This window comes from Scyliorhinus torazame, chromosome 18 (genome assembly GCF_047496885.1).
Source record: "Scyliorhinus torazame isolate Kashiwa2021f chromosome 18, sScyTor2.1, whole genome shotgun sequence".
Lineage (NCBI taxonomy): Eukaryota > Metazoa > Chordata > Chondrichthyes > Carcharhiniformes > Scyliorhinidae > Scyliorhinus > Scyliorhinus torazame.
This window is the reverse complement of record NC_092724.1, coordinates 39502167-39526939: the sequence shown is the minus strand read 5'-3', so window position 1 is coordinate 39526939 and position 24773 is coordinate 39502167. Positions and strand designations below refer to the sequence as shown.

The window sequence follows — 24773 nt, the reverse complement described above, 5'->3', positions numbered from 1 at the left end:
TGCATCACTCACATTTGCCTGGATTGAACTCCATCTGCCATTTCTCTGCCCAACTCTCCAATCTATCTATATTTTGCTGTATTCTCTGACAGTCCTCCTCGCTATCTGCAACTCCACCAATCTTAGTATCATCTATAAACTTGCTAATCAGACCACCTATACCTTCGTCCAGATCATTTATGTATATCACAAACAACAGTGGTCCGAGCACGGATCCCTGTGGAACACCACTAGTCACCTTTCTCCATTTTGAGACACTCCCTTCCACCACTACTCTCTGTCTCCTGTTGCCCAGCCAGTTCTTTATCCATCTAGCTAGTACACCCTGAACCCCATACGACTTCACTTTTTCCATCAACCTGCATGGGGAACCTTATCAAATGCCTTACTGAAGACCATGTATATGATATCTACAGCCCTTCTCTCATCAATTAACTTTGTCACTTCCTCAAAGAATTCTATTAGGTTTGTAAGACATGACCTTCCCTGCACAAAACCACGCTGCCTATCACTGATAAGTCTATTTTCTTCCAAATGTGAATAGATCCTATTCCTCAGTATCTTCTCCAACAGTTTGCCTACCACTGACGTCAAGCTCACAGGTCTATAATTCCCTGGATTATCCCTGCTACCCTTCTTAAACAAAGGGACAACATTAGAAATTTTCCAGTCCTCCGGGACCTCACCCGTGTGCAAGGATGCTGCAAAGATATCTGTTAAGGCCCCAGCTATTTCGTCCCTCGCTTCCCTCAGTAACCTGGGATAGATCCCATCTGGACCTGGGGACGTGTCCACCTTAATGCCTTTTAGAATACCCAAAACTTCCCCCTTCCTTATGCCGACTTGACCTAGAGTATTTAAACATCCATCCCTAGCCTCAACATCCGTCATGTCCCTCTCCTTGGTGAATACCGATGCAAAGTACTCATTAAGAATCTCACCCATTTCCTCTGACTCCACGCATAAATTCCCTCTTTTGTCTTTGAGTGGGCCAATAGTTTCTCTAGTTACCCTCTTGCTCCTTATATATGAATAAAAGGCTTTGGGATTTTCCTTAACCCTGTTAGCCAAAGATATTTCAGGACCCCTTTTAGCCCTCTTTATTGCGCGTTTGAGATTTGTCCTACTTTCCCGATATTCCTCCAAAGCTTCATCGGTTTTAAGTCGCCTAGATCTTATATATGCTTCCTTTTTCATCTTCGCTAGTTTCACAATTCCACCCGTCATCCATCTTGCCATTTCTATCCCTCATTTTCACAGGGACATGTCTGTCCTGCACTCTAATCAACCTTTCCTTTAAAGACTCCCACATTTCGAATGTGGATTTACCCTTAAACAGCTGCTCCCAATCCACATTCCCTAGCTCCTGACGAATTTTGTTATACTTGGCCTTTCCCCAATTTAGCACTCTTCCTTTAGGACCACTCTCGTCCTTGTCCATGAGTATTCTAAAACTTATTTGTGATCGTATTCCCAAAGTAATCATTGGCTGAAACTTCAACCACCTGGCCGGGATCATTCCCCAATACCAGGTCCAGTATGGCCCCTTCCCGAGTTGGACTATTTACATACTGCTCTAAAAAACTCTCCTGGATGCTCCTTACAAATTCTACTCCATCTACGCCTCCAACACTACATGAGTCCCATTCAATGTTGGGGAAGTTAAAATCTCCCATCACGACCATCCTATTGCTCCTACATTTCTTTATAATCTGTCTACATATTTGTACCTCTACTTCACGCTCGCTTTTGAGAAGCCTGTAGTAAAGTCCCAACAATGTTACTGCACCCTTTGTAGCCACCTAAAATGGCTGATTCCCTATTAATTTGGCCAAAACCCGATTTAAAATGGCTAACCGAAAAGGCTGATGGGAAAAGCAGCCAACAGGACACAAACGGACAGCTGCAGACAGAATAGCGTATTCGGCTCTGGGGAAGTCGGCCCAGATCGATACTCAAGACTATTAGCAGCACATCGACCCAGACATCTGCAGTTTAATCGGCTATCCCCGGGAACAATTGCAACATATTAGCAATTGAATGCCGGGCCAGGCCTGCAGTGGCTGAAACAAAGACAGGTGAACGACCACCCCCTGGTCGAGGAATCGCCCCATTATTGGAGCATGTCGAACCCAGTGATTGGGAACAAGTCCAATCACTTGGGACTCAGGGTCAAGGGCCGCCCCGAGAGGCGGGAAGCCCCTGGGCCCTATAAAGTGAGGGGCCAAGTTCAGATCTCGCTCTCTCTCCCTTCTCTTCCTGCTCGCAACCTTCACAAGAACCTTCGACAAAGAAACTGTAAGTTTGACTCCAGCGATCGCTACCCGATAAAGACTCCTAGCCATCGACCCGTATCAGCCTTTTGAATCCTGCGGGCCAGATCCGATTCGATAAGCCATTCGTTTCCCTGACCTGGTGGGCCCTTCCTAAAGTTAAGTATTGGCCAGTAGTGGTAGGTTTTGATATAGATAGTAGGATTATTGTGTAAGCATTAATTGTTGTATATAATAAATGACCGTTGATTTCAATCTTACTAAGCGGTGTGCTGACTTATTAATCATAACTCGAGCTTGAACCACGTGGCGGTATCAGAAAGATACCTGGTGACTCGTGAGCAAAGGTGACATAATCAGAGGTAATAAAACTAAGGCTAAAAAGAGCAACATAATTGGCGACTCTGGTGGGACCCGACATAGAAGTGGAAAACCACCCGGGAGAACCCCAGAAATTTGAATAGAATCCAATTGGAAACAAAAACAAAAAAAAACACAAGTGTTCAAGCGGTTCTGGTTAATAATTCACAATTCGGAAGTGTGTGTATGCATGCGTAACTAACAGGATTATAATGTAAAACTGATAGATTTTGTTGCGTCAAAACTGTCGGAAGTCGGTATTTTCGGAAATTAGCGCAAGCCGTACCCGCATCTACGACACCACCTTAGCCCCCTGTTCCAAATTTGAACGTAGCGAACAGATAAGAGAGATGGCCATGCAGGCAATGCAATGCCTCATGAACCCCGAAGAATTTGCGATCGCACCGGTCAGCAGCATTAAAGTGGGACAGTGTCCCCTTTGGGAAGCAGAAATTCGGAAATTTCTACAGGGCAAAGGATGGCCCGTGTGGAGCAGTTTCTGTAATAATGACGACTCAGGTCCCGGAAGTATAGGGCATACTTGGTGGGAGAACATGAGTGAAATTCATAAGAAAAGCTTAGCAAAAGCGCGCAAGCCGATGGCAATCGTGTCCTGCATGGCACAATTGTGAGGCACAGAGGAGGTCGTTAGGACGCTCTGAAAAGAAATAGAAGGCATACATCGTATGAGTAAAATCGATGTATGCGAGATGGAAAAAGAGAACCTGGAATTGTAAAGGCAGTTAGAAGCCAAGGACGAAGAGGTGGCTGACGCCAAACGGGGTCACCCGTCTTGTCTGGCGCATTTAAGCAGTTTTCAATCCCAGTATGAGAAGGCTTATCAGGACACGCAGCGTGCAGTCCTGGTTAAGAAAGAGACAGAGAAGCAGGTGGACACGCTACAGAAGCAATGTAGTGATCTCAAGGCAGCCTTGAGAGCGCTCCACGCTGCAACCACAGAACAAAGGCAGAGTACCTTAGACCATGCAAAGTGCCGAAAGCAAATTGCAGTCCTGCAATCAATGCTTTCTGTCCAAAAGGGATTCCAAGACACCTTTGGGGAAAGTTTAGAACAGGAAGATGGACTTATTGGGAAGAACTACAAGAGACAGCGCAGAGATATGTTCAGGGAACATATGCGCAGAGAAAGCCCCAAAGGAGCCCCCTCACACAGCAGGTAATACAGGCTCCCATGAACCCTGTAACAACCCACCGCACAGCCACAGCAGACGAGGCGGAAGTCTTATATTCCACCCCCCTCACAGTGACCCAATTACGGGATGCGTGTGCTAAAATCACACCGTTCCTCCCCGCTTCAGACCCACACCATTTCTTTGCCACCGTCAAACACCAGGCGACCTTGTACGGCCTGGATGAGAAAGAGCAGGTAAAGCTCACGGTCCTCAGCTTAGACCCATCGGTCGCAGCAGCCCTTCCCGACCCACAGAATGTAGGAGGAGGCACCCTTGCAGAAATGCATACCGCGATCCTGGATGCAATCGGGTATAACCAGGGCGACCCCGTAGATGGCCTAAGTAAGTGTAGACAGAAAAAGTCTGAACACCCCACAGCGTTCGCAGGACGCTTGTGGATTCACTTTGAAGCTGTTTTCGGCAATGTAGACTGTGCCCATTTGTCCGCAGACAATATGGCCAAATGGACCCGCACCCTTATCTCCCATGCCACGGAAGCAGGACAGAATGCCTGTAGTAATTATGACTCCTCGGAGGAGGCTCATAATGAGAAGTGGGTGGTCAAAAGATTGTCCCGCGTTTGGGAACAAGCGGTTCACAGTAAACCCGCAGCTAGAACCCCCGAGGAAAAACAAGCCGCCGCAGACGTGCAGGCAGTAAGAACCACTCTTCACAACCCCGCCTGGGTAAACGAGGGAAAGAGCAGCCCCCCCAGCAAAACCGCAAGAATGCTACTATTGCAGACAGTTGGGACATTTTGCCAAAGAATGCAAGGCCCCTAAAAAACCACAGAGAGCCCAACAGACAGGCACTCTCAATAAGAAAAAGGCAGAGCCCATACATAGCGCCCAGTCCGATCAGACAGACTTGACCGGAACGGACTGACGGTGTACAGGCTCCCCCACCTGGGTCTGTGATACCCTTTGGGATAGGTCAGGACGACCCGTAGTCGCAGCGAAGGTTAGGGGACAGCCGATCGAGCTGCTCTGGGACACGGGGGTCCCGCACAACCTTAAATTCCTCCACCCTTGGTAAGGACACGTGGCCCACCACAGCCACTATCACCCTCAGTGGCTTCACAGGCCACTCACAGCAGGGACATATCACAACCCCTGTACCCATCCAGATTGGAACCATTAATACAAAACACCCCGTAGTGTTAGTCGACCTGCCCCCAACAGCAGAGCACATTCTGGGGATTGACTTCATGAATTCTCATCACCTCTCTTTCGATCCAGTCAACCAGTGTGTCTGGAAGATGGCGAAATCCGCTAGAGCCCCCGCAACGCTCAATATAGGGGATTATATGAACAAAATTAGCACAGTAGGCGAGTTTTGCTTCAACCCCACCACACTCAGCACGGACCGACAGGTTAGGGCAGTCCTGCAAAAAAAAAAACAGGGCATCATTCGCAACCCACAAACACGACTGTGGACGGATGACTGGTTCCGTACAAATAACAGGACCGGACCCTAGACCCCAAAAGCAGTACGGATTCCCCCTAGAAGCAGAGGGAGAAATCCTAAAGGTTATAGAAAGTTTATTAGAGCAGGGCGTCCTAAGATCGGTAGCCTCAACTAATAATGCCCCGATTTGGCCAGTAAGGAAGCCCGACGGATCATGGCGCTTGACCAAAGATTATCGGGAACTCAATAAAGTCACCCCCATAGCAGCCCCCACCGTTGCAACAAGTCCCGAGACCATGCTCAAACAGGGACTCCATGCCCGATATTTCACGGTTTTGGACGTCAGTAATGGATTCTGGTCCATTCCATTGGCAAAGGCGTGCCAGTATAAATTTGCCTTCACTTTCAGAGCGCAGCAGTACACGTGGACATGCCTGCCACAAGGCTTCCACAACACATTTTCCACCGACAGTTGGCAAATGGACCAGCGAAACTTTCTCGCCCCGAATATCTGGTACAGTATGTAGACGATCTACTACTGCAGACAGACACAAAGGAAGAGCACATTGAGCTTCTGTCCGAACTCCTGGAATTACTACATTCCATTGGCTGTAAAGTCAACCCCAAAAAGGCCCAGATATTGGAAGAAAAGGTGATATATTTGGGTACTATCATCACACACGGCAAACGCGAGATCGAGCACAAAAGAATTGACTCGATCGCTAAATTGCCCCTTCCCCAAAACGTTTCCGCCCTCCGGTCGTTTTTAGGACTGGTTGGCTACTGCCGAAACCACATTGACGGTTTCGCCAGCAAAGCAGCGTCCCTCTCAGAGCTCTTAAAGAAAGGAGCCCCCTGGGAATGGTTTCCGCAGCATACGGATGCTGTGGAATCATTAAAACAGGCACTCATAGCCACCCCGCACTACAAGTTCCCGACCCACTTTCCCCTTACGCAATAGAGGTAGCAACCACAGACCGCACCCTTTCAGACGTGCTCCTGCAGGAACGGCATGACCAACTAAGACCCGTGGCTTATGCCTCCCGAATTCTAAATGCTGTGGAGCAGGGATTTTCAGCCTGTGAGAGGCACCTGCTCGCAGTTTTCTGGGCAGTCCAATACTTCTCATACATTACCGGACTGAACCCCATCACCATTTTGACCAAGCACACCCCCACCCAGCTTTTACTGGACGGACGACTTAAAGACGGTACCGTCAGCCAAATCCGCGCTGCTAGGTGGACCCTTCTCTTACAAGGACGGGACATCACAGTCAAACGGACCAAAACACACACATACTTAGCGGACAATCTACAGTACCCCGGAACCCCCCCATGAGTGTGAGATCATCTCACCCCACCATAATACAGGCCCCTTTGTAGCTAAAACACTCCCCAGAAAACTAGCCACTCCATCTCAGAACCCCCCTCACCCGGACACGTGTGACCCCATTAGGATCTATGTGGATGGATCTTCCACAGTCCTGGATGGGCAACGCATAACAGGTTGTGGGATTTATGTTGAGGACGCGCAGGGACGCGCCTTTGAGGAAATCGCATTAAAATTACTCGGACACTTAGGCACGCAGGCAGCAGAGCTTGCGGCCATCGCTTACATTGTAGAGCACCCAGATTCCTTCCCCAGCCCAGCAGACATATATTCAGACAGCCTATACGTGTGCAACAGCCTCACTGAATTTCTGCCCCTCTGGGAAACAAGAGGATTTGTTTCCACGGATGGGAAACCCCTCCCCTCAGCCCCATTACTCCACCATATTTTGCAAAAAGCCAAGAACCAGACCTTTGGCATTATAAAGGTCCGCAGCCACCATCGTTCCTCCCCCCCGGAAATGTAAAAGCCGACGCGCTGGCTAAGGCAGGATCCAGGCATGGGTATTTTTGGAAGCCCCCCGAGAGCGCCCCAGTGAGTGCGCCAGTGAGTGCAGTTCAGGTCGCGCAGACTAGGATCGAAGATCTAGTAGAGGCCCAGAAGCAGGATAGCGCTCTCACTGAAATCGTGAAAGGGAAGTTTCCAGCCTCATACGAGAGGTACAGAAATACAATAACCACACATGACGGTGTGGTGCTAAAGGACACCCTTTATGTAGTTCCTGAGCAGGATAGGAACCAAATAATCTGTTTATTCCATGATGGTCATGGACACCAGGGAATCGAACCCACCGCAGCCCACCTCAAACAGCTTTGTTGGTGGCCTAATCTCAAAGAGGATGGGCGTCATTCTCCGCCGGCGGGAGTCTCCGTTTTGCCGGCGCCCGGGGGTTTCCCGACGGCGTGGGGCTGCCCCACAATGGGAAACCCCATTGACCGGCCGGTGTAACGGAGCATCCCGCCGGCGGGTCGGGGCAGAAATGTGGCGGGGCGGGATGGAGAATTTTGCTCGATTTATCCCATTACATTGAGTATTGCCTCATCTGCGCTCAGAACAACCCAGATAGATATGCCAAAAAGGCACATCTCAGCCACACCCGACCCGTTAACGGCCCCTGGACTAACCTCCAGATCGATTTTATAGGTCCATTGCCCCCTTGCAGGAATGGCTATAAATATGTTCTGGTGGTCATAGACACTTTTACAAAGTGGGTGGAAGCATTTCCAGCCTGCACCAACACCGCAAAAACCACCGCCAAAATCCTAACCCACCACATCTTCACAAGATGGGGACTCCCCCGCAGTATTGAATCGGACCAAGGTTCTCACTTTACAGGACGGGTCATGCAGAACGTCCTCACGATATTTGGCATAACCCCAAAATTCCACATTGCGTACCACCCACAGTCGAGTGGTATAGTGGAGCGCATGAATCGGACCCTAAAAACCACCCTTAGAAAAATGGTCCAGCAGAACAACACCACTTGGGATTCGGTCCTCCCCTTTGCGCTGATGTTTTTGCGTAACACTGTTTCCACCTCCACAGGTTACACCCCACGCACCCTCATGACCGGACGCCCCATGAAAGGGACAGAGTACTTGTTAGGTTTAGACCTGACCAGCCCTGAAGTTACGGCCCTCACACACGAGAAAGCCGTTGAACAATTACTTGTAAATGTAAAAACGGCTCAGCCGCTGTTAAACTGGGTACTAAAAGAAACAGAGCAAGGCCTGTTTCTATAAGGCAGTACATGCAACGGAGTATAATATAGGACAACAAGTGATGTTGTCTGTGTATAACCCCAGCACATTTCTGTCTCCAAAATACTCGGGTCCGTACTCCATTACGGATAAAGAAAGCCCATCGGTATACAAAATCAAATACCAAAATGGTAAGACTGCGTTTCACATAAACCAGCTAAAGGCTTATGGAGCACAGTCAAACCACGCCCACCACGTCATGCTTGACGTCGCAGACCAAACCCCGCCCACAGCGAACGTGACCACACCAACCCCCACCACGTCCAGCCCAGACACGGACTCGCCCCCGACTCCACCCACAAACGTTACACCCCGCCCCGGAACGCCCACAGACTGCAGCAGCAGAGACAGCGACTGTGACTCGGACGACAGCCACAGCACGCCTCCCTACTATCCTGGTCCCACACCCAGCGACTCTGAGTTCGACTCCAGTGACCCCTTCCTCATCACTTTCTTAAACAAACCACACCACCGACCACCGAACCACACGGATGACCCCGACACAACTTGACGAACGCCATTGGCACCGCGACAACTCCTACAGACTCGTCCGCAACGACAAGAGCAACTCCAACTCATACCACGCAGCCCTCTCAACATTAATTCACTCCAGAATTTGGCACCCGGGAGAAGGGGACGACCCCGAGTCAGACCCCCAATCCGCCAACCCCTTTGCGACCCTGTTCGCAACAGAGAACTGAGGTGTCCACATGATGATTTAAGGGAGACACTTGGTGTAAAGTGTTGTCCTTCCTGATGGAACCTGCAGAATGTTTTGCGTTGTTTGTCGGTTTGTTTAAATGTTGTTCGTCCGACAGGAGAATGGGTCTCACTGTCACACACCCATTCACCTGAAACTTTTTAGCTCTTTCCAAAACCCCCACCGCGGCCAGACGCCTGTTCAGTGGTACCAACTTATCTGCAGATACCTGGTCAACAGACCAGACGCTTGTTCAGCGGAACTAGCTTGTCTGCAGACACTTTAGCTGATACCTGTTCGGGCACCAGACGCCCGTTCTGATTCGATGGTAGAAGCACAGCACCCAACGCTTGTTCAGAGGAACTAGCTTTTCGGCTGGTACTGGTCCAAGTGCCAGATGCCCGATCTGATTTGACGGGAGAATCACAGCAGCAACCCCACCATGATGACTACATTTTTGCCCGTTCTTGTCGGTTGCTCAGGCAGTGGAGAAACGGCGTGAGACCCGCCCTGCCTGGGGACCCCCCCCCCCGTTGGTCAAAAACGCTCGGGTAGGGGAGATACGGTATTGGTAGCCGTCCTACCCGGGGACTCCATCCAAATCTTACCCGTCGTGGCCCATACGCACCTCATTCAACCTTTTCCTTTCAAAAACAGTTTTATTTATTTAGGCAACCTTTGGGTTGCTGCCAAATGCTATTTACATCCTAGAGCATCTGGATGATAAACTTAGCACTGGTCCACCATTGGGAAGTGTGCCGTGTCCTAACATTTGTTTTGAGAAAAAAAAATGAGGGAGTCACATAGAGTGACCAATTATAAGGGAATAATTGGCCCCGAAGGACAGACACACTAACATACTGGATATTATACCAAGGTAGTTACAGATACTATGCTTGTTTTACAGAACTCCAGAAGCTCCAGGACCGGAGAAAACAGAGAACACAAAGACAGAAAAAGAAAGAGGACAGCCATGAGGACTTCTTTCATCGTGATCAAGATTTTTATACTGAACATTTGGTTGTGCGGGAACGCGGACCCCATTACTTCAAACCCCCCTGCCGTTAATGTTTCACTGCCCCACAGTATCGAGGGCCCAGTCACCAGCCACGCTGCATTATCCTGGTGTGCCAAGTTCATAACTTGGTACTCCCTGTCATACGTTATTGAAGCACTGTTGGCATTGGCTATACTCTGCTGTGCAGTACAGACTATGCGCCTCCGCAAGTGGAGAAGGAGAGCGTACCGCGCTCGAACCCCGGTATATCGGATCCAATCCCCTATGTTCGGGTATGACCAGACCCCAGACCCCCACGACCTATAATACAAAAATAAAGAACAAGCACTTGCGTTTTCCTGTAAATAAAAGATGTACAAAACTACCTGTAACAAGAAAAAATGTATGATCTTGAGCTTGACTGCCAAGCCAGGAAAGAATATATGGAATGTTATGATTGTTGTTGTTTGTTTTAGAGAGATAGGATGATGCAATGCTTGATGAGTGTATTTAGGTAAAATTAGAGGTTCCAAGTTTTTATTTTTTTTAGATGCATGCCCCTGCCTGACATAGCGCCCTCAAGAATTGTTTAGGTAAATTTTTGTGCATAGCTAGGGTCAGAATAGTGGCCATGTAGGAGGTGTCCCCCCGGTCAGGGGACGGAAAGGACAAAATTTATGTGATCCTTCACGCTTCACGTTAGGATCACAAGGAGGGACTGTAGCCACCTAAAATGGCTGATTCCCTATTAATTTGGCCAAAACCCGATTTAAAATGGCTAACCGAAAAGGCTGATGGGAAAAGCAGCCAACAGGACACAAACGGACAGCTGCAGACAGAATAGCGTAATCGGCTCTGGGGAAGTCGGCCCAGATCGATACTCAAGACTACTAGCAGCACATCAACCCAGACATCTGCAGTTTAATCGGCTAGCCCCGGGAACAATTGCAACATATTAGCAATTGAATGCCGGGCCAGACCTGTCGGCGCCTGCAGTGGCCAAAACAAAGACAGGTGAACGACCACCCCCCGATCGAGGAATCGCCCCATTATTGGAGCATATCGAACCCAGTGATTGGGAACAAGTCCAATCACTTGGGACTCAGGGTCAAGGGCCACCCCGAGAGGCGGGAAGCCCCTGGGCCCTATAAAGTGAGGGGCCAAGTTCAGATCTCGCTCTCTCTCCCTTCTCTTCCTGCTCGCAACCTTCACAAGAACCTTCGACAAAGAAACTGTAAGTTTGACTCCAGCGATCGCTACCCGATAAAGACTCCTAGCCATCGACCCGTATCAGCCTTTTGAATCCCGCGGGCCAGATCCGATTCGATAAGCCATCCGTTTCCCTGACCTGGTGGGCCAGGGAAGTTAAGTTAGGTATTGGCCAGTAGTGGTAGGTTTCGATATAGATAGTAGGATTATTGTGTCAGCATTAATTGTTGTATATAATAAATGACCGTTGATTTCAATCTTACTAAGCGGTGTGCTGACTTATTAATCATAACTCGAGCTTGAACCACGTGGCGGTATCAGAAAGATACCAGGCGACTCGTGAGCAAAGGTGACATAATCAGAGGTAATAAAACTAAGGATAAAAAGAGCAACACCTTCCTATTTCTTAGCTCTACCCATGTTGCCGCAGTGCTCGAATCCTCATCGTGCCCGCCTTAATCACAGTTTGATATCATCTCTGACCAGTAATGCAACTCCTCCAGTAATGCTACACCACTGGTGTAGACCAGTTCGAAGTAGTAGCGGCGTAGCTTTAGAAGAATACGCTGTAACCGAGGTGTCATGTCGTTTAAATCCTTCTGGATTTGGGGGATTAGAGGCCTGTGGTCCGTCTCTACCGTGAATTTCGGCAAGCCATAAACATAGTCGTGGAACTTGACTATCCCTGTTAGGAGGCCCAGACACTCCTTCTCAATCTGAGCATACCGTTGCTCAGTGGGCGTCATGGCCTTGGAGGCATACGCCACTGGAGCCCAGGGCGCGGAGTCATCCCGCTGAAGGAGCACCACCCCAATGCCATCCTGGCTTGCATCAGTCGATATCTTGGTTTCCTTGATTGGGTCGAAGAACGCTAGAACCGGGGCTGTTGTGAGTTTCGCTTTCAGCTCGCGCCATTCCTCTTCATGCGTGAGCAGCCATTGGAATTCCGTCAACTTTTTGACGGGATGGCGGAGGGCCGTGGTGTGGGATGCCATATTGGGAATGAATTTCCCGAGGAAGTTGACCATTCCGAGAAAGCGGAGGACCGCCTTTTTTTCCTCCGGGGTCTTCATGGCGTTGATCGCCAAGACCTTGTTGGCGTCTGGCCGTATGCCCTGCTGCGAGATGTGGTCACCTAGGAATTTGATCTCCGATTGACCAAATGAGCACTTGGCCCTGTTGATCTGAAGACCATGTTCATGGATTCTTTGGACTACCTTCTTGAGGCGAGCGATGTCTTCCTGGGGCGTTGTGGACCAGATAATGACATCGTCAACGTACACTCGTACCCCCTCGATGCCCTCCATCATCTGTTCCATGATGCGCTGAAATACTTCGGAGGCAGATATGATGCCAAAAGGCATCCGGTTGTAGCAATAACGACCAAACGGGGTGTTGAACGTGCACAGCTTGCGACCAATCGTATTTGCCAAAAACCCTTGGAGGCGTCGAGCTTAGTAAAGAATTTGGCATGAGCCATCTCACTGGTCAACACTTCTCGTTTTGGTATCGGGTAATGCTCCCTCATGGTGTTTTGGTTTAGATCCTTAGGGTCAATGCAAATGCGAAGCTCCCTTGACGGCTTCTTGACGCAGACCATGGAGCTGACCCAGTCTGTGGGCTCTGTAACCTTTGATATGATGGCCTGGTCTTGGAGGTCCTGTAATTGCTTCTTCAGACGATCCTTGAGGGGCGCCGGCACCCGGCGAGGTGCATGGAATACAGGGGTGGCGTTCAGCTTGAGCAGGATTTTGTTTCGGTATGGGAGCGTGCCCATTCCGGCGAACACGCTGTGGTACTGCGTGATGATGTCATCTGTGTCGGCTTGCAAGTTTCCATCGGGCGAGGCCGTCTCCGGTGATGATGACATGGTGTGGACGCATTGAACAAGGTTCAGGAGATTGCAAGCACGAGCACCGAGCAGGGACACTCTGTCAGGCCCGACGATTTCAAACCGCAGCGTCGCCTTGATCGCCTTATTGATTACCCCCAGTTGACATGAGCCACTGGCAGCTATGGCATTGCCATTGTAGTCAAGGAGCTGGCAGGCAGGTGGAAGAATGCTTGGTTTGGCGCGGATGGTGTCGAGGTCGGATTTCGAGATGAGGTTTGCCGATGCGCCGGTGTCCAGTCTGAACCGGATGCGGGCCTTGTTCACTGTGAGGACAGCACACCACTCGTCGTTGGGATCCACACTGAGGATCGAGAGGCGTTGCGTAGGTGTGGTGGAAGGCAGCGCATGTGTTGTTATGATGCCTACCTGGTTTGGGGACTTGAGGCACTCAGCATCAGGGTCCGTTGGGCTGTCGGGATCGGAATCTGGCATGCCTTGTTGTATTGAGTGGACAATTCTGCGCCGCAGCTGGGATCGCTGGCTGCTGAGCGGTGGAGCAGATCTGCAAATGGCTGCGTAGTGGCCAAGCTTGCCACACTGTAGACACCGGCGTCCTTTTGCCGGACATTGTCGCTTTAAGTGGGCGGAGCCACAATTCGGACACGTGATGACGCCGACGTCAGCGCGTTCCGTGCGCCATCGCGCATGCGCAATGCGGTCGGTCGACGTACGCACCTGCACAGTCGGGTTGTCGGGCTCGTCGTCCGCTCGGTTGTGGCCCGCATGCACAGAGACCCGGGAAAAGCGCACAAAACGGCCACTCTCCTCGATGCTCAGGCCCTGCATTTGTGCAATTGCCTGCACCCATTCCGCCTCGTGGGAGGCCAGCTTCGCAGTTTCTGTCGCCCTGATGTGGGAGTAACGATTCTTAGCATGCTCATGGACAACGCACGTCTCGATAGCGACAGAGGGGGTCAACTGTTTGACTTTCAGGAGCTGCTGCCGAAGGGAGTCGGAGTGGACCCTGAAAACGATCTGATTACGGACCATGGAATCAGCCGTTGAGTCATAGTTACATGACTGCGCTAGGATGCGGAGATGGGTGACGAAGGACTGAAAAGGTTCATCCTTGCCCTGAAGCCTCTGCTGGAAAACGTCCCGTTCAAAGCTCTCATTCACCTAAATGTCACAGTGGCTATCAAACTTCAGCAGGACTATTTTGAATTTTGTTTTGTCTTCGCCATCAGCGAACGTGAGGGAGTTGTAGATGTGGATGGCATGGTCCCCCGTGGTGGACAGAAATAGCGCGATCTTTCTGGCATCCGATGCTGCTTCGAGGTCGGAGGCCTCGATGTACCAGAGGAACTTTTGCTTGAAGAGCTTCCAATTTGCACCGATGTTGCCGGAGATGCGGAGCTGTGGAGGAGGCTGGATGTTTTCCATGTCACCGGATGGCTGCTTGCTGGTCAATGCTGATTCACTCGAGGTAGGTCCGTCCATTTTCAGTATCACTCCGTGGTACCATGATGTGTTAGGCAGGTCGGTTCGGTGTGGACTGCACTTGATGCAGCAATGCGAGAAACAGATCTCTAACACTGTAGAAGATCCAACACGGTTTTATTGAACAATAGAACTAACATACATATTTAACTGTGGGTCGACACTATACTGAACTGACGGGAGACCTTGTAGTAGCCTGACCAGAGTTACCAGCTACCGCATGGTGTTTGCACTTCCTAGCTCGTGGACTCTGACTGTCTCAGTGGCTGGCTCCAGAGAGAGTGGGAAACCTAGTGCCCTCTGGCTTTATAGTGGTGGTGTCCTGTCTGGTGATTGGCTGCACTGTGCTGTGTGCTTACTGGTCATTCTGTATGTCAATCACTGCCTGTCTGCACTTCATTATATACATGCGTGGATAGTTAGTTCAAGTTCAATGATAGTTTATTTACACACAAGAATTACTTTGATATGCAACATAAAACCCTACAAGCTAAATTACACCTAACACTACAACAACCTGTACTTAACTTCAGGCTCCCGACTTTATGCAGACGAACAAGGAGCGAGATTCTCCGACCCCCCGCCGGGTCGGAGAATCGCCGGGGGCTGGCGTGAATCCCACCCCCGCCGGTTGCCGAATTCTCCGCACCGGATATTCGGCGGGGGCGGGAATCGCGCCGCGCCGGTTGGCAGGCCCCCCCCCCGCGATTCTCCGGCCCGAATGGGCCGAAGTCCCGCCACTAAAATGCCTGTCCCGCCGGCGTAGATTAAACCACCTACCTTACCGGCGGGACAAGGCAGCGCGGGCGGGCTCTGGGGTCCTGGGGGAGGCGCGGGGCGATCTGGCCCCGGGGGGTGCCCCCTCGGTGGCCTGGCCCGCGATCGGGGCCCACCGATCCGCAGGCGGCCCTGTGCCGTGGGGGCACTCTTTCCCTTCCGCCTCTGCCACGGTCTCCACCATGGCGGAGGCAGAAGAGACTCCCTCCAATGCGCATGCGCGGGAATGCCGTCAGCGGCCGCTAACGCTCCCGCGCATGCGCCGCCCGGAGATGTCATTTCCGCGCCAGCTGGCGGGGTACCAAAGGCCTTTTTTGCCAGCTGGCGGGGTGGAAATTCGTCCAGCGCCGACCTAGCCCCTTAAGGTTGGGGCTCGGCCCCCAAAGATGCGGAGCATTCCGCACCTTTGGGGCCGCACGATGCCCGACTGGTTTGCGCCGTTTCCGGAGAATTTCACCCAAGGCCTTTGTTCAGATCTTGCGTGGCTGGGTCTGGAGAAGTGACTTTGGTTCTGCTGGGCTCATCCGTCTGGTAGCGATCGTTGGTCTTGAACTTGTCTTCTGGTCTTGATGCTACACTTGGTTTTAGGTGTAAGTCGGGACCGAGAGAGACCGAGCGCCGGAGCCAAGAGAGACTGAACACATGGCAGTGTCCCTCTTATCCTTCTGGGGTTTCGCACTCTTTTGGGCGGTCCTTAGCTTTGGACCCAATAATTCGGCAGGCTTCGATTACTGCCTTCGATTTTGGCCAATAAAGGGGCAGGTGCCTTGAAGGCGGGGCATGTCCTGAGCCATCATTGACCTTGACTTTTTGGGCTCCCTGAGCAAAGGGAGTGGCGCCCACGAGTCTGTTTCTATATCTGTTACCTGAGTACAGGTCTTTTGTTCTGGGGAAATGGGCCATTAGAATGCAAAGTATCTGGGGGTTTCGATAGCGTCTAGTTATCTGAGTTGCCAATATACATAAGCTCTGAGCGTCTGAGTCCTGGGTTGACCATATTTCCCATGGTCCTTTGCAGGTGGCCATATTTCCCAGGATCCTTTGTAAGTGGCCATCCCAGAGGGCTACAGGTTTCCTCCCACAAGTCCCGAAAGATGTGCTGTTCGATAATTTGGACATTCTGAATTCTCCCTCTGTGTGCCCCAACAGGCGCCAGAATGCGGCGACGAGGGGCTTTTCACAGTAACTTCATTGCAGTGTTAATGTAAGCCTACTTGTGACAATAAAGATTATGGGGGCGATTCTCCCAAATGGAGCCCAGGTTTTCGCGCCCGGGGATGACCGATTCTGTCCCCCACAGGGGGCCAGAACGGGGCTGGAGTGGTTCATGCCGCTCCAGCCTCCCTTCCCGGCGGCAAATGGGCGCCGTGCCAACCTGCGCATGCGCGGGGGACTTCTTTAGCGTGCTAGCCCCGACTCAACATGGTGTCGGTGTTCAGGGGCTGCCCGCGCCAGAAAGTAGGCCCGGTGGGGGAGAGGCCAGCCCGCCGATCGGTGGGCCCCGATCGCGGGCCAGATCCCATCGAAGCCCCCCCCCCACCACAGGCCGCCCCCTGACCGTTTGCGCAGAGTTCCCACCGGCTGCGACCAGGGGTGAACGGCGCCGGCGGGACTCTGTCGTATCCACGCGGCCATCCAGGCTGGAGAATCGGCGGCCCCACCGATGCAGACTCAATGGCCCGATTGGCCTACTTCTGCACTCTAAACCCAGGACACAGGTCAGAACTGGTTGCACCATACTGTTAAATCAGCAACATTACAGAGAGGGACTTTGAAAGAGGTAATGAGGTCTGAACCACTGAGGTTGTAATTTGTAAAGAGTCTGTAACTCCCATTTCCGATGTGACATCAAACTGAGATGAAGTTAAAAATAATCCGTAGATGGGCATCACGGTGGCACAGTGGTTAGCACTGCTATCTCACGGCGCCGAGGTCCCAGGTTCGATCCCGGCTGTTGGTCACTGTCCGTGTGCAGTTTGCACTTTCTCCGCATGTTTGCGTGCGTTTCGCCCCCAGAACCCAAAGATGTGCAACGTAAGTGGATTGGCCACGCTAAATTCCCCCTTAATTGGGAAAAATTAATTGGGTACTCTAAATTTTTATTTTTTTAAAGAAAATAATTCCTAGGTGCTATTTTGCAGAAGAGCAGGGGCGATCTCCCCAGGGAAGTGGTCAATATTTATTCCTCTGCCAACATCGATCCGGCCATTATTGTTTTTCGGACTGTTTGTGGGGTCTAGCTGTGTGTTATTTCGGCTGTTGTGTTTTAACACATTACATTCCACTGACTAGACTTCAAGAATGCCTCCTTGATTGTAAAATGCTTTGAGGTTGTGAAATTTGCTCTAAAAGTACTTTCTTTACTACAGAGCTCTGATGCAGCCCAGGCAGACGAGCTACAGACTGAGGCTCCAGAACGCTTCATCCAAGGTCTGCTGCGGCCCACTGATCTCAAGGAGGTTGACCGGAGGAACGAAATGATACGTAAATCTGGCAGGCTGGCGGATCTGTTTACACTCTACCCACCGTCTGCTGAGGTGAGCCCGCGTCAGGTAGTGCGTACCGAGGAAGCAAATAGGATTGCGCACGGGATCAATCACTGGAGGCTCCAGAAATGAACTTGCAGAAAATACTGAAACCAGTTCAGGAATGAGGATGTGTGTCAATGGAGATCGTGGGGAAGGAGGGTTCACTCACAAGGGCATAACATGAGAATTGGGAGCAGGAGTAGGCCATTTAGTCCCTCGCGGCCATTTGATGAGATCATGGTTGGCCCGATTTTGCCCTCAACTCCACTTTCCAGCCTGCACCCCGTGGTAGCTTGAGACCACAAAGCAGGTGGTTGAATTTGTTGTTTAAAAGAAGGTTAAAACAAGGTTTAACAATAAAGGTAACACAGCAGAACAGTAGTTACAGTAATAACTGTGAAAACAGGAGCTGTAGTAAAACAGGTCGTGCTTACTATAGGTCAGCCACTTGCAGACTGTAAAAGCCTGCCGAATGCTCGCACATGCTGAGAACCCTCAGCAGATGCCAGTAAAACAATCACATAGGAGAAAGGCTTATAAGAACACTCTGTACTCAAAATGGCATTCTGTAACAACCCCCATAACCTCTGACTCCTCTGTCAGTCATAATATCTGTCTAACTCAGCCTGCAAACGATTCAGTGATCCAACCTCTGCTGCATTCTGAGGAAGAGATTCCACAGACTAATGACCCTCTGAGAGAAGTAAATCCTCATTTCAGTTTAAATTATAGACACGGAGGGCAGGATTCTCCGTCTCTGAGTCTGAGGGCAGGATTCTCCGTCTCTGAGACTGAGGGCAGGATTCTCCGTCTCTGAGACTGAGGGCAGGATTCGTTGTCTCTGAGAATGAGGGCAGGATTCACTGTCTCTGAGACTGAGGCGAGATTCTCTGTTTCTGAGACTGAGGGCGGGATTCTCCGGCTCTGAGACTGAGGCGAGATTCTCCGGCTCTGAGACTGAGGCGAGATTCTCCGTCTCTGAGACTGAGGCGAGATTCTCCGTTTCTGAGACTGAGGGCGCGATTCTCCGTTTCTGAGACTGAGGCGAGATTCTCCGTCTCTGAGACTGAGGGCGAGATTCTCCGTTTCTGAGACTGAGGCGAGATTCTCCGTTTCTGAGACTGAGGCGAGATTCTCCGCTTCTGAGACTGAGGCGAGATTCTCCGTCTCTGAGACTGAGGCGGGATTCTCTGTCTCTGAGACTGAGGCGGGATTCTCCGTCTCTGAGACTGAGGGCGGGATTCTCCGTTTCTGAGACTGAGGCGAGATTCTCCGTCTCTGAGACTGAGGGCGGGATTCTCCGTCTCTGAGACTGAGGGCGGGATTCTCTGTTTCTGAGACTGAGGCGGGATTCTCCGTCTCTGAGACTGAGGGCGGGATTCTCCGTCTCTGAGACTGAGGCGAGATTCTCCGTCTCTGAGACTGAGGCGAGATTCTCCGTTTCTGAGACTGAGGCGAGATTCTCCGTTTCTGAGACTGAGGGCGGGATTCTCCGTCTCTGAGACTGAGGGCAGGATTCGCTGTCTCTGAGACTGAGGGCGAGATTCTCCGTCTCTGAGACTGAGGCGAGATTCTCCGTTTCTGAGACTGAGGCGAGATTCTCCGTTACTGAGACTGAGGGCAGGATTCGCTGTCTCTGAGACTGAGGGCGGGATTCTCCTTTTCTCCAGTGGAAGACACAAATAACATGCCAGTGACTGATGGAAATGAGGCTATGACAGGTGAGGACCTTGAGAGGATTGATATCACCAAGGAGGTAGTGATGGGCAAGCTAATGGGGCTAAAGGTAGACAAGTCTCCTGGCCCTGATGGAATGCATCCCAGAGTGCTAAAAGAGATGGCTAGGGAAATTGCAAATGCACTAGTGATAATTTACCAAAATTCACTCGACTCTGGGGTGGTCCCGGCGGATTGGAAATTAGCAAACGTGACACCACTGTTTAAAAATGGAGGTAGGCAGAAAGTGGGTAATTATAGGCCAGTGAGCTTAACTTCGGTAGTAGGGAAGATGCTGGAATCTGTCATCAAGGATGAAATAGTGAGGCATCTGGATGGAAATTGTCCCATTGGACAGACGCAGAATGGGTTCATAAAAGGCAGGTCATGCCTAACTAATTTAGTGGAATTTGTTGAGGACATTAACAGTGCGGTAGATAATGGGAAGCCAATGGATGTGGTATATCTGGATTTCCAGAAAGCCTTTGACAAGGTGCCACACAAAAGGTTGTTGCATAAGATAAAGATGCATGGCATTAAGGGGAAAGTAGTAGCATGGATCGAGGATTGGTTAATTAATAGAAAGCAAAGAGTGGGGATTAATGGGTGTTTCTCTGGTTGGCAATCAGTAGCTAGTGGTGTCCCTCAGGGATCAGTGTTGGGCCCACAACTGTTCACAATTTACATAAATGATTCGGAGTTGGGGACCAAGGGCAATGTGTCCAAGTTTGCAGATGACACTAAGATAAGTGGTAAAGCAAAAAGTGCAGAGGATACTGGAAGTCTGCAGAGGGATTTGGATAGGCTAAGTGAATGGGCTAGGGTCTGGCAGATGGAATACAATGTTGACAAATGTGAGGTTATCCATTTTGGTAGGAATAACAGCAAAAGGGATTATTATTTAAATGATAAAATATTAAAACATGCTGCTGTGCAGAGAGACCTGGGTGTGCTAGTGCATGAGTCGCAGAAAGTTGGTTTTCAGGTGCAACAGGTGATTAAGAAGGCAAATGGAATTTTGTCCTTCATTGCTAGAGGGATGGAGTTTAAGACTAGGGAGGTTATGCTGCAATTGTATAAGGTGTTAGTGAGGCCACACCTGGAGTATTGTGTTCAGTTTTGGTCTCCTTACTTGAGAAAGGACGTACTGGCACTGGAGGGTGTGCAGAGGAGATTCACTAGGTTAATCCCAGAGCTGAAGGGGTTGGATTACGAGGAGAGGTTGAGTAGACTGGGACTGTGCTCGTTGGAATTTAGAAGGATGAGGGGGGATCTTATAGAAACATATAAGATTATGAAGGGAATAGATAGGATAGATGTGGGCAGGTTGTTTCCACTGGCGGGTAAAAGCAGAACTAGGGGGCATAGCCTCAAAATAAGGGGAAGTAGATTTAGGACTGAATTTGGGAGGAACTTCTTCACCCAAAGGGTTGTGAATCTATGGAATTGCTTGCCCAGTGAAGCAGTAGAGGCTCCTTCATTAAATGTTTTTAAGATAAAGATAGATAGTTTTTTGAAGAATAAAGGGATTAAGGATTATGGTGTTCGGGCCGGAAAGTGGAGCTGAGTCCACAAAAGATCAGCCATGATCTCATTGAATGGTGGAGCAGGCTCGAGGGGCCAGATGGCCTACTCCTGCTCCTAGTTCTTATGTTCTTATGAGACTGAGGGCAGGATTCGCTGTCTCTGAGACTGAGGGCGGGATTCTCCGTTTCTGAGACTGAGGGCGTGATTCTCCGTTTATGAGACTGAGGGCGGGATTCTCCATTCCTCGACGTCGATTTTGTAATCGGAGATCGGGCGGAGAATCACTTTTTACGATGAAATGAGGATGCTCCCCCCCCTCCAAAATGTCATCATCGAGCAGCGCGCTGTACGCCATCGGGAAGGCCTCAGGAAGCCACCTGAAGGCACTCCCCCGATGTTCCATCCCCGATGGGCCAGCGTCCACGCGGTTGATTCTTGGGGCGTCATTCTCCGACCCCCCGCCGGGTTGGAGAATCGCCGGGGGCTGCCGTGAACCTGCCCCCACCGGTTGCCGAAGTCTCCGGTACCGGATATTCGGCGGGGGCGGGAATCGGGACTCGCCGGTTGGCGGGCCCCCCCGCTGGATTCTCCGGCCCGGATGGGCCGAAGTCCCGCCGATAAATTGCCTCTCCCGCCGGCGAGGATTAAACCACCTTTTGAACGGCGGGACAAGGCGGTGTGGGTGGGCTCCGGGGTCCTGGGGGGACGCGGGGCGATCTGGCCCCGGGGGGTGCCCCCACGGTGGCCTGGCCCGCGATCGGGGCCCACCGATCCGCGGGCGGGCCTGTGCCATGGGGGCACTCTTTTCCTTCCGCCTTCGCCACGGTCTCCACCATTGCGGAGGCGGAAGAGACTCCCTCCACTGCACATGCGCGGGAAACTGTCAGCGGCCGCTGACGCTCCCGCGCATGCGCCGCCCCGATATGTCATTTCTGCGCCAGGGGCAACAAAGGCCGTTTCCGCCAGCTGGCGGGGCGGAAATCCCTCCGGCGTCGGCCTAGCCCCTCAATGTTGGGGCTCAGCCCCCAAAGATGCGGAGCATTCCGCACCTTTGGGGCGGCGCGATGCCCGTCTGATTGGCGCCGGTTTGGGCGCCAGTCGGCGGACATCGCGCCGTTTGGGGAGAATTGCGCCCCTGTTCTCAGCTATGCGGGAACCTGGCGTGGCAGCTGTGGACTGTGTCCCATGCCGCCACAGTCGGTGGGAGCCGTGCTGCTGGCCGGGGGGGCTTCGATGAGAGCTGGGGGGACTGGTTGGGAGTGGCCAGGGTGTATCCAGCGGGGCACTATCTGGTAGATAGGGTCCGCGCACAGCCGGCACCATGTTGCAGGGGGCATGTGCATGCGCGGCCACAGACCCGGCAATTCTCCAGCCGTTTTTGTCGTGGAGGCCGGATGTTTTACCTGGCACGGCTGCTAGCTCCTCACCGGTTGGAGAATTGGTGACGGGGCGCCGCCGATGTTTTTGATGTAAAATGCCACGGACCCTCCTGACAGAGCCCTGAAAATCAGAGAATCCAGCCCCAAGTGTTGACGCCAACGCAGAATTTGTGGACTTTCATGACAGCGAAACTGGTGCAGCAAGTGGACCAATTCCGTTACTGTGGAGGGGCTAGCTCGGCGACGCATGGAACACAATCGATTCCAATGAAAGATGGTGCGGGATTCACCAGGTCCGGGAGGATGACAAGCTGCAGCCGCACATACACAGCACAATCCCCACACACACACACTCGACCCAGCCAACAAGATGGCACTGGTTGTGCTGGCACATGTCCATACAGCTGATGGGTCGGCTGGGGCCAGAGGGCACCCAGAGGGGTGGAAGGGGGGGACGCCTATACGACCAGTGACCCTAAGTTCACAATGAGCAGTCAGTGGCATGCGCAGCTGCATGGCTGCTGTTCCATGCCCATCCATCCCGACCCCACAGCCCAGCTCCTGGCCACCCACTTCTACACCCCCGGCTCTGGCAGAAACCCCCCCCCGGCAAGTGGCACAACTGTCAGCACACTATGGCCATGTTGGACACTTTCCATACCCCCTCTCTCGCCCTCAGCAGCCACCACACCAGTTTCACGATTTTTAAAAGCACACGTGAACCGCGCCATCGGGAACTCGCTCCATCAGAGGGGGAGAATTGCCGAGGCCCCGGAGAATACCAGGTCTGGCCCGCTAATGATATGCAAACCGTGTTTACTGTAAGTGCTTCCGGAACGCATTGACGCCACGGCAGCACGGTAGCACATGTTGCTAGCACTGTGGCTTCACAGCGCCAGGGTCCCAGGTTTGATTCCCTGCTCGGTCACTGCCTGTCCGGATATTGACACCACGGTAGCACACGTGGCTAGCACTGTGACTTCACAGTGCCAGGGTCCCAGGTTCGATTCTCCGCTGGGTCACTGACTGTGCAGAATCTGCATGTTCTCCCCGTGTCTGCGTGGGTTTCCTCCGGGTGCTCCGGTTTCCTCCCACAGTCCAAAGACGTGCCGGTTAGGTGGATTGGCCATGCTAAATTACCCTTAGTGTCCAAAAAGGTCAGGAAGGGCTATTGGGATATGGCGATAGGGTGAAAGTGAGGGCTTAAGTGGGTCGGTGCAGACTCGATGAGCCGAATGGCCTCCTTCTGCACTGTAGGTTCTATGTATCTATGTATCACTGTTGAGGTGACAGAGAATTGCGATTTGGCATTAAATCCGCATCCGCCGCAATTTCGGAGTCAGAACCGATTCTCTGCCCAATCCCGTTTCACGATTTCAGCGTTGGCCAATGGAGAATCCTGTCCATAATCTTTAAACCATGCCCCTTAGTTTGAGACCCCTCCAAGAAAGGGAAACATCCTCTCAGAATCCCCAATGGGGATAGGCCCCTATTTTCTCATTCTGATGACATACTGCCAGTTAGAAGATACACAGCAAGCCCATCAGCATCTGACAAGAAAAACATGGAATAATTTCAGCACAGATATTAGTTTTACAGCTGCTGACCCAACCTCCTGCACTTCTTCTTTAAATTTTCCCTCAGCCTTAATTTCTCACCTGATGGAGTTATTGCCAATTAACAAAAAAAAATTCTGATCATTTTCACCTCATCACAGGAAGAAGCTGCGCACTATCGAGCCATTCCACAGTCACCATCTGAACAATTTGAGTACAGATTTCAAATTAATTTTCTGGAGTTCAGGTGAGTCAATTTTGTACAAACTTACAACTTAATAATAAAACAAAATCGTGGAGGGAAGTCCCCTATCCTGGTCCACACTGGCAGAGCTGCTCTGAAACCCGGCCCTCACTGGCAGAGCTGCTCTGTAACCCGGCCCTCCCTGGCAGAGCTGCTCTGAAACCCGGCCCTCACTGGCAGAGCTGCTCTGAATCCCGGCCCTCACTGGCAGGGTTGCTCTGTAACCCAGCCCTCACTGGCAGAGCTGCTCTGAATCCCGGCCCTCACTGGCAGAGCTGCTCTGAATCCCGGCCCTCACTGGCAGAGCTGCTCTGTAACCCGGCCCTCCCTGGCAGAGCTGCTCTGTAACCCGGCCCTCACTGGCAGAGCTGCTCTGAAACCCGGCCCTCACTGGCAGAGTTGCTCTGAAACCCGGCCCTCACTG

General features: G+C 51.5%; 1 protein-coding gene across 1 annotated transcript in view; it reads left to right on the top strand.

Annotated features, from left to right (window-relative positions):
* Positions 1 to 24773, top strand: part of LOC140395143 (dedicator of cytokinesis protein 7-like) — a 353436-nt gene that overhangs the window by 11656 nt on the left and 317007 nt on the right. Inside the window, exons 5-6 of the mRNA XM_072482618.1 lie at positions 17769 to 17936; positions 24267 to 24352. Coding sequence (XP_072338719.1) covers positions 17769 to 17936; positions 24267 to 24352 — 254 coding nt within the window. The remainder of the gene's footprint in view (positions 1 to 17768; positions 17937 to 24266; positions 24353 to 24773) is intronic.